This window comes from Enhydra lutris, unplaced genomic scaffold, assembly GCF_002288905.1.
Source record: "Enhydra lutris kenyoni isolate GAN:26980312 unplaced genomic scaffold, ASM228890v2 scaffoldscaffold46, whole genome shotgun sequence".
Classification (NCBI taxonomy): Eukaryota; Metazoa; Chordata; class Mammalia; order Carnivora; family Mustelidae; genus Enhydra; species Enhydra lutris.
The window spans coordinates 9,268,854-9,278,982 of NW_019154130.1; the positions used below are offsets into that span (position 1 = coordinate 9,268,854).

Consider the following 10,129-nt stretch of genomic DNA (forward strand, 5'->3'; position numbering starts at 1 on the left):
GGCCCCCACAGCCATGGGGCGCCAAGGTTCCAGGGGGCAGGGGTTAGGGGGCAGGGCTACAGGCAGGCAGGTGGGGGGAGAGGAGGGAGGGAGGCAGACGGTGATGAAGGAGAAACTTAAAGGATCTTCATTTCATAAATACATTTTTTTCTTTTTCAATGAAAAAGCTGCAATTAGAAAAATGCCTGGGGGGTGGGGCCAGGCTGGGCTTCCTGGGGGAGAGGACAGACGGTTCTCAGTCCTGGATTACAGCCCTCTGTGCCTTCCAGGGAGGAGGCTCATCCTGCTACGATCTCTCCCCTCATGCCCCACCCCCGCACTGGGGACCTGGTATAGGATACATGGGCGGCCGTCACCAAGCCACGGTGGCTAGGGACAGTCACAGAACCACTGCGCTGTGACCAGAGAGGTTCGGTTCATGGCCTCGCTGGCTGCCGGCCTGGCTCCACCTCGGAGCTGCGGCCCCTCGGCACAGCGGGCTCGTGGGACTGAGAAGTGAACAGGCTGGCCCGGGCCGAGGCTCCCAGGCAGACACAAGAATATTTACAGCGAGGTGCTGGATAAAACTCCAGCTCCTCCAGGGGTTCCCCCGGGGAGGGGAGGCAGACGGGTGGGGAGGGGAGGCAGACGGGTGGGGATGGTCCCTCACTTGGGCAGCCCGTTCTTCATGCCTAGCTGTTCCTTGAGGGCCTGCAGCTGGCCCAGACTGATGTTGCTGCCGCCACAGACAATGACCACGACGGAGGACAGCGGGGCCCGGAGCTTGCCTTCTCCTTGCAGCTTCTGAATCACGCGGCTGTACACGGCAGCCAGGGCTGCCCCACAGGCGGGCTCCACCAGGATCTTCTCATCATCTGTGGAGGAGGGAGTGATGAGGGTGGGACCTGGGAGCAGGGTGCAGGGGTGCTATTGGGCCATAGGGAAAGCCTGAGGGTGTGAGCCGCTGGGCTCTCAGACCTGGCCACAGACTCCGGTCCCAGGCCAAACCTCCCCTCACTGCCCCAGCTTGACCTTCCAAGTCCCGATCACAACTAGGTTTCATTATGAGTACAGGCACTGATAAGATGATTGTAACTGCCTGAGCTCTATGTTGAGAAGGCTTGAGTCATCATCTGAGCAAGACTGCCATGGTTGATGAGCACACTGAGTGCTAATACAGATTAAGTGGCAGTGTGAGTGCTTACTGTGTGTGTGTGTGTGTGTGTGTGCTTGCACACATATACATGTGTCATCCCTGACCTAGACTGAACCCAGAAGGAAACCAGTCTACTTACAGACCCATTTCTGAAGCCGGGCCTGAGGTCCATTCTTTCCCTTTTCACCTGGGCTACCAGGAAGCTCAAAGTTCGCATTTTTAAATATTTAATTGCTATTCCCTGCTGTCATGGTTATCAAACTTACTTCTTCACTTGTGGCTTTGGCCTTTCCACTTCTACAACTGCACTGTATTACCTTTCACGAGTGGGAAGTTCTAGGGAGGGGTGGGAGATTGGGGTGGGAGGTAGGACTGTCAGGAAAATTTGCAGGGAATGGGATCTTCTAGGATGCCACGTGGAGAGCCAGTTAGTTCCTGAGCTAGCAGATCAGGTCTTGAAAGGATGCAGCACATACCCACGAACTTCTCAATGGCGGCCACAGCCTCCTGGTCCGAGATGACTTCAGAGAAGATGGGGTGTTCCTGAAATAGCTTCAGGGCCTGAGCCCCCACGGTCTTCACGCACAGGGCCTTGGCCACACTGGGAGAGGTGGGGATGGAGAAAAGGAGGGGAATGGGGGAAACAGGAGGGAGGAGGGAGGCAGAGATTGGGATGAGGAGGGATGGAAAGAGAAAGATGGATTTGAGAGGGAGGAGGGAAGCGGGATCTGTGGGCAGGCTCCCTGACAGTGAAGTCTTTTCTAATAAGGCACAGAGGCTTGACTGGGGGTAAATAGCATATTGTGCTCAACACCCACTGAGGAACAAACGCCAGAGAGACCGCCTTGTGGTTCCTTGAAAGGGCTCTGCCCGCCCAGGTCTGGCCCTGTCCTTCAGGGCTCAGGATTAAGGCCACCTCCTCAAAGGGTCCTCCCCATGACGCAGGCATAGTGACAATTTCTTGCACAAGTATTAAGTGCCAAGGATTTTGCAGGCATTATTTAATTCTCACAACCATTTTTGCTATTCATTGGTTCGATTTTAATGGGAGAGGAAATCAAGGCAGAGAGTGTGCAGGTCACTTGCCCGAAGTTATGTGCCTAGGCAGTGGTGGTGTGAGCACTTCAAGCAGGATCCTTTTAACTCCAGGACCTGCACTCATCCTCAGCACATTCACTTTCTCCCTGCTCCCTGGAGTTATCACTTTCTATTCCCATCTTTCCCAGAGCACCTGGGGCCTGAACCACCTTAGTCCTAAGCCTGGCATAGCTCACAGTAGGCACTCAACAATCATTTCCTCAATCCCAACAGTGCAGGATCAGAGCCCAACATGGTAGCTCCTGGGTGCCAGGCTCAGGAATCCAGAATTTTGGGCACAGTCTTCCCTCTCTGTGGTAAGGACTTATCTACCCAATCTATTCTAGCTGCATACGTGGAGACCTGGTAAGATATTTCCCAGCCTCCCTTGCAGTAGCTGTGGCCATGTGACTAAGTTCTGGCCAATGAGAGGTAACTGGGAGCACTGTGTCTGTCTTTAAAGGGAAGGGGCATCACTTCTGCCCTCCCTTTCTCCTGCCAGATGGAGCGTGGGTGTGATAGTCAGCACTTAAGCAGCTATTTTGGGCCATAGGGCTATATGATAAGGATGATGGAGAACAAACTCAAGGGACCTGTGCCCTGGCTTCTTGGAGCCCTTGGACTGCCTACCTGTAGACACTTTTTTTTCATTTTATGTAAGAGATGAAGTAAAGTTCAATCTGGTTTAAGACACTGTTATTTGGGGCTCCTATATAATGCGACAAACCTAATCCTAATTAAATACCATCTGTCAAAGGTTGGGGGCTGGGATATGAACTTGGGAGCAGGGGCTGTGTTTATTCACCACTCTGGCCCAGGATCAGCAGTGCTTGCATATAGGAGGGGCCCAGTAAATGATTAGCAAATGAATGAGGTGTGCAAAACCCTGCCACAGGGCAGTCAATACATGCTTAATATTGGACTCTTCGTGTGAGAAAGCATGACGTTCACAGTAGTGAGTCACGCAGACTCGGGTCCAGTCCCAGCAGTACCACTCGTGGCTGTGTGACTTTGGGCAAGTGACCAGAGCCTCGGTTTCTTCATCTGTAAAATGGGACTGACATGGGGGGGTCTACCTCGCAGGCAGCCCCGAGGTGGGCTCCCCAAGGCTCATGAACAGCCAACGGGGGCAGCCCTGCTGCTCACCTGGTAACCTGGGGCAGGGAGACGAGCTTGCCGGCAGTGGTGGCAGCGTGGAAGCTGTGGGCTCCGACGGTCTCCATGGCGATGATAGGCACGTCCCCCCAGCCCACCTCCTGCAGCCCCTGGACCACTCCGCACAGCAGGCCCCCGCCACCCACCGACAGCGCGATGGCCCCTGGCTTGGCGCTCAGTGTCTCCTTCAGCTCCCTCACGATGGAAGTGTGGCCTTCCCTGGAGGGTGGGGGGTAGTTAAGGCTGGGCTCCCTGGAGACCCCACACAGGGGCCCTAGAGATGCCCCTTGTCCTCATCCCAGGCAGCCGAGGGGCTTTGGGCTAGTCACCCCCTCCCCAGCTCCTCCCCGATTTCCAGCTGCCAGCATCCCATGTCCACGCAAAGCCTTCCTCTGGCTACTGGAGCTGCCTGCAAATGTAGGAGGAGACGACAGCCCTGGAGAGCGGCCCTCAGCCAATGCCTGTGGCCACCCGGAATGGTGGCAGTGGTGTATAAGCTCCCAGCACCCTCTCCCACAGCTGGATCACTCTGGTTTGGTTCCACGCTGGCTCCCAGGGGCCCCCCTGATGGAGTAAGCTCTGGCCGTCCACAGAGTGCCTGCCCCTGAGAGCCCTTTATCCGCTCTCTTCTGGCCTTGGCTCCCTCCCCCCTTCTCTGTTGTGTCATCCCCCAGGTAAACAGCTTTCCCTGAAATCTTTGTCTTGGGGTCAGCTTTCTGGGGACCTGGTTGCAGGTACGTGTGCATCTGAGCTCAAAATGCCCTCGTGGCCGCAGGAACGGGCACTGGCACCCGTGCATGTGCACCTGCTCTCGTGCCCATTGCCATGCCCAGCACATACAACTGCTGTGCCCGTGGGGCGATGACATGCATTGTGGCAGGTGCCCACCCAGTGGTAGGGGAGATGGACCCCACCTGCGCCAGGGGACTCTGGGCTCCACATACCAGATGAGGGGGTCATCAAAGGGAGGAATGTAGACCCAGCCTGGGTTGTTCTTTGCCAGGGCCTTGGCCAGCTCGAAGGCCTCGTCCAACATCTGCAAGACCATGGCAGAGGTTGGAGGGGATGAGGGTCTGGGGGACCCTGCCCTGCCACCAGACGCCCTCCGCGGCCCCTGCCCTGGGTTGGTACTCACCTCACCTACCACCTTGACTATGGCACCCTCATTCTTGAGCCGCTCGATGGTGAGGGCAGGTGTGGTGCTGGGCACCACGATGGTGGCGGGGATCCCCAGCTTCCTGGCAGCGTAGGCGGCTGCCATGCCCGCATTGCCCGCTGCCAGGGATGGGGGTGGAGAGTGGGTGTGTCAGGGCAGGAGGGCCTGGGAGCCCGACTGGGACTGCTCATCTCCATTCCAGCCTTGGGACTCTGAACACCACCCTGAGGGATTACTTGCCTCCCCCTGGAATTCCAAACTGGGGCTACTGCAGATGTTTGTCCTGGCTCGTTGCTCGGGTAACCAGGGCCCAGAGAGGTAGAGCGCCTGGCCCGGGGACACATAAGCAGGGCGCAGGAGGAGGCAGGCAGACCACTTACCCGAGGAGCAGACGAAATGTTCACAGCCTTGCTCAGCCCACTGTAGAGACAAGGTGGGGAGGGTGAGGCCCTCCTCCCAGTCTTCCCCTGGGCTCTCCCCGCCACACCTGGAGTGCTTCCCAGTGATTCCAGTATACACTGGCCTCTCCTTCCTTCACACAGATTTTGCGCTGCCCTAGCCTCTCAGATGACATCGTTTCTCCCAAAGAGACTGGCTCAGGGAAGTGTTGCGGGGGGTGGACAGTGGGGGAAGCAGGCAAATGACAGCTCTGGGATCAGTCCACGAGGAGACCCTCTGGGGTGGGCACTCCTTCTCTAAAGGGAGTGCTACTAGCAGATACTGGAGCATTGTGGGAGTCAGCACATCATGCTGGCCTGGCCCCACTGAGGAAAAAGGACCAGCCACCCCCGCTCCAAAGATGCAGAGCCCCGCCCGTACATTCTTGCACAGGTGTCCAATGCCGCGGATCTTGAAGGAGCCCGAAGGTTGGGCACTGTCCATCTTGAGGTAGACACTGGTGCCTGCCACTTTGGACAGGGACATGCTGTCACGGATGGGGGTCTTGACGTGCAGGGGCTCTCCAGACGTCATTGCTGGGAGGAAGGAAGGACACCCAGATGGTCAGGAGAGCTGGCCATGGTGCTGGCCGCTGCCATGTAGCCCTCAGCATGCCGGCGAGTGACCCCTCCCCTCGCTTCCCATGAGGCCGAGGGAAGAGCCCAGATGAGGAGCATCCTGGAGACCTGAATTCAAATCCCAGCTGAGCTGCCTACTCACCAGGTGACATCGTGCAAGCAATCCCGCCTCAGCCTCAGCTGCCTCATCTGTAAAATGGGGACAAGGACCCCCCCCACACACACACAACATGCTGGGAAGCTGTAAAATTCAGAAATAACACTCAGACCTTGCACATTTCAAGGGACATGAGATGAGGATGGATTTGTAGGTGCTGAGTCAGAGTGAGTTTCAAAGATGGTTCAGTGCTAAAAAGGGGCAGGACAGCAGGTGTAGTCTATTTGTGCAAAAACATGGGGACAGACACACACACACATAATCCATAAGCTTTTGTGTGCATAGAACATCTTGGGAAATATGCAAGAAACTCATGAGGGTGAGGGGCTTCTGGGGAGAGGGCTGGCACTCAGCATCCCTTTTGTGCTTTTTGAATGTTTTATTGTGCATAGGAAATACCTATTTAAATGCATGTATTTTTTTCATACTGACCTTCTGAAAGCCCCATCCCCAGTTAGAGTAGACTTTTTATAATAATTATTTTATTATGTAATAATCATTTCTAAAGTGATTACCATGTGCCACACACTGTTTTAAGCTTTATAGATATTAATGCATTTAATCCTTTTAATAATCCCAGGAGATGCGTTATTAGTCCATTCTGATAAGGACAAGGCTCAGATTGTGTTTTCCAGAATGACCACTGCAAAGCTCTTCCCATCCAACACACATCTCTTATGATGTGACACAGATGCTTTTCCCAGTGAGAAGTGGGGTCTGTGCTTCCTGCTTAGGGGCCCTGGAGGAGCGGGTGGCCTGTGGCTGTAGGTGGAAGGGACACTCTGTGGCCTCCAAGCATCGCAGTGTGGGTGAATATTTAACAACAGACTCCTCAAAGAAAAATCAAGCCCTGATTTGCTGTGTGCGCACTTCTGTGCTGTACATGACCTTCCCCAAGGCCACTTTCAAGCTACCAACATGACATCACTGAGTGTGGAGCTGGGAAGAGATGGCACGGTCTGCTCTCTGGAGCCCAAGTGAGCCGGCTCCACTCCAGCCCCCCTCCCAAGGCGAGGTCATGGAAGGGGACACAGCCTCCGCCTGGCTGTCTCTCTCCGGCAGCTCCGTCTCCAACCCCGGCTGCCATGATGGGAGTAAGACCAGGCCTCACGTAGAGGGCACATGTAGATGGTCTACCTGACAGCGGATGGCCAGTGTCTCCTGCCAGACATGGGAGGTGACCTTGAGACATCAGCTACCATCACACATCACACGGCAGATGTCTGAGAGACCCCAGTGAGAACTGCCTGCTGAGCCCAGTTAAGCCCCAGAGCCATGACAGACAGCAGCAATACAATGATTGCTATTGTTTTAGGTCCCTACACCTTGGGGCGGTTTGTCACTCTGGCCATAGGGACTAGAATATTAATGTGACTTGCCCAAGGCCACACAGCTTGGGGGATGGGGGAGGCAGGATTTGAATTCAGATAGCCTAGTGCCGAAGCTAGGTTCTCTACAGGACCATGGGCGTGGCTCAGACCTCCTGGTCTGACCAACTCCGGGTGATCGAGAATCTGATGTAGCCCAGAGTCTGGCCAAAGACGTGCAGCCCTTTTTCCTCCTCTTCTCCTGGATTCTCCCCAACTTGGGCTGAGCCAGAATTTGATCAGCAGGTGGTTGGGTGAGTAGCCTATCTGGCCCCACCCCCCAATGTCCTTGGCTAGAAGGCCAAGCAAGAATGGCTGTCTCCCTCCACGTGCCCCCCCATTTCCAATGACACCACCTGGGACAGCCCTAGGCTTGGCCACCAGCCCTTGAGGACAGCTAGATACACCTGGGTAGAAGACAAGTGAGGGATGGGGTTCCTGACCACCCCACTAGCCTTAGCACCCCCAAACAGGGATAGCTCATGTCTGTCTGAATTAACTAACATTCAGGGTCTGGGAGGGGTGCTCTCCCCTAGATCTCTTGAACCAAAGCCAGGAACTAGAGGCACTCCTTTACAGGAACATCCCATATCTTTTTGAATTAACTTTAATTAGCCTCCTGGAGGTTCTCCCCGAAACAATGGCACCCCCGTTCTGGCTTAGTCGAACCTTGTGCACCTTGCCAAGCCCTGGCCTCAGGGAGCTCTCCTGGTTGGGAGTGGGAAGCATCCCCCACAAGACCCCTTTCAGGTAGATTTGGGAAGTCTTCTCCCCCACCTGTGTCTGGCTGCCTTCAGGTGAGGGGCAGAGACCCCCTATGGGCATTACTCCTTCTAGTACAACATCTTGAAGTTGTGCCGAACGTGGAGGAGGGCGGGCACTGGAAGATGTAGTCTGCCTTTGTGTCCCCTCTAGGTCAGAACTCACTCCCCTCTCACTCGGCTCAAAGCAAGAGTTCAATAAAAACAAACTATCATTATTTCTGACTGGACATTTTAAGTGCATGCTCATTTCGAGGAAGGGTCTGTTATTATTCCCATTTTAGAGATGAGAACACTGAGGCCCAGAGCTAGATGCCGACCCAGCCAGTCTGGCTTCAGAGCATGGGTTTTTATGCTCAAATGACTCTATCTCCTCTTTCCCAGGAACCTCTTCCCCCTGCCCCTGGCCGCAGGCACTCCAGATTGCAAGTGGGGGAGGAGCGGGTACTTACCTGCCCAAGGTGGTGGAGCTGGGCGGCCGGGACGGAGGGAGCAGACCGGGAAGGGATGGCCTGGAGACGGTCTAGATGGAAAGGCTGGGTAGAGAGTCCTCAGAGAGATGGAGGGTAGACGGACAGGTAGAATGTCTCCAGAATTGTCCCAGGGGCTACGGATCTGGGGCTTTGGTCCGGGGCTTTATTCCCGGGGCGCCTCCGGGCAGCCAATTGGGGTCCAGGGATGGCCACGCCCCCCGCCAAGCCCCGCCCCTGGCCCGCTGCCCTGGGGCTTCCAGGAGGCGAGGGGGAAGCTGGCTGAGCTTCTGCTGGCAGCTTCCTCCTGGCTCTCCCCCATTCGCCCCTCCCCTTCCCATTCTCAGCTTCTTCACTTGCTGGTGGGAACAACACCTGCTTCCCAAGACTGTTCCCAAGGGCTTGCAGGAGGATAGCCTGAGATCGTGCACTTCCCAGCCCTAGCATGTGCTTGGCACATAGTAGGCACCCAGGAAACACACCACGGGAGGAAGGGGGTACTCTTATCCTCATTTTCAAGAAAGAGAGGCTGAGACCCAGAGAGTAAGAGATGAGCTGGCATTTGAACCCAGTCTGCCTGCTATAATGTAAATGGCCTTTCCCTGTCATCCTTTATAACTCTTGTCTTGAAGGAGCAGATGGCTTTACAGGTAGGACCCAGGCGGCTCAGGGTTCAAATCCTGGCTCTGCCATTTACCAGCCATGTGGCCCGGGGCAGGTCAGTTTGCTTCCCTGAGCCTCCCTTTGCCCATCTGTAAAATGGGGATGAAAATGGCGCGTCCCTCCTCAGATGAGATGACATAACAATGTTATGTGTAGGTATGGGGCCTGGACCTGAGTGTTGAGTGTTAGCAGCCGTCATCTTCATCATCATCATCATCATCATCACATGCACCTGAACTCACTCCCCGCCCCATGCCAAGCCTCCTGCCTGTCCCTGGCTGTGTGCAGGGGTCTGTGTGGATGTCCACAGGGGTGGTGTGCCCAAACACGTCCGGCCGGATCTTTTCCTGGTCCCCTCAACAAAGCTCTCTTGTCCCGCCGGCCAGGACGAGAATAGCAATGAGACAGAGGGCAGTGAGGGCACCAGCAGCCCGCACAACGGTTCCTCTCTGTGGGACATGCTGACCTTCCTCAGGGACTCCCAAGCCCTCGTCTCAGCAGGATGTCCACGCTCATGCGCAGGAGATACAGGGCGGCCGAACTGATGCCACGTGGGCGTCGTGGAGGTGCCGTGCAGACACAGCGTCCCTGGGTGCCTCTGAATGTATACAGTCGGCCCTCAAGTTGCCGGAGCTTCTGCTTGTGCCTGATCCCCAGCCAAGTGTTGCTATGTGGGGTTTCACTGAACCCTCGAAGCACCGGGTGAGTGGGCATTTTGAGTCCCGTGTCCCAGGTGAGGGGACAGGTTCAGGAATTCTGAGCCCTTTGCAGACATGAGGCTGATGAGATGGGGCAGGTGGAGGCCAGTGGGGGCATCTGGCCCAGCGGTGTCGCATTCACAGGACCCGGATGTGGGCTTTGGGTGCTGTGTCCATGTGAGGTTATCCATGCGGCCAGGGGTGACAACTGTCTCATCATGTTGGATTCGTCTCCTCTCCCCCACGGCAGCATTGGGACTGGGGGACGGCAGGGAGCGGCAAGGGGTGGAAAGAGGCGATCTTGTCCTTCCTGGGTCCTCTGCATATTGCTCCATTGGTTTCAACAAGAATGCGCCATGTCCTGAGTGCATCCTTTCTTAAAAACAACAACTCTTTTGAGCTACAATTCACATACCATATACTTCACCCATTTCTGGAGCATCAGGCTTAGAACATTTTATCACCCCAAAGAAA

At 55.6% G+C, this 10,129-nt stretch overlaps 1 protein-coding gene across 1 annotated transcript; it reads right to left on the reverse strand.

The window, feature by feature from the left end:
• Nucleotides 1-645: 645 nt before the first annotated feature.
• On the reverse strand, nt 646-8,490 carry LOC111156524 (serine dehydratase). The gene is made up of 8 exons (XM_022517477.1): nt 8,277-8,490; nt 5,343-5,497; nt 4,904-4,943; nt 4,503-4,642; nt 4,312-4,403; nt 3,359-3,586; nt 1,612-1,736; nt 646-854 (listed from the first exon to the last, which is right to left on the reverse strand). The coding sequence occupies exons 2-8, from the start codon at nt 5,493-5,495 to the stop codon at nt 646-648; spliced, it is 987 nt and encodes a 328-aa protein (XP_022373185.1). The 5' UTR covers nt 5,496-5,497; nt 8,277-8,490.
• Between the last annotated feature and the right edge of the window lie 1,639 nt (nt 8,491-10,129).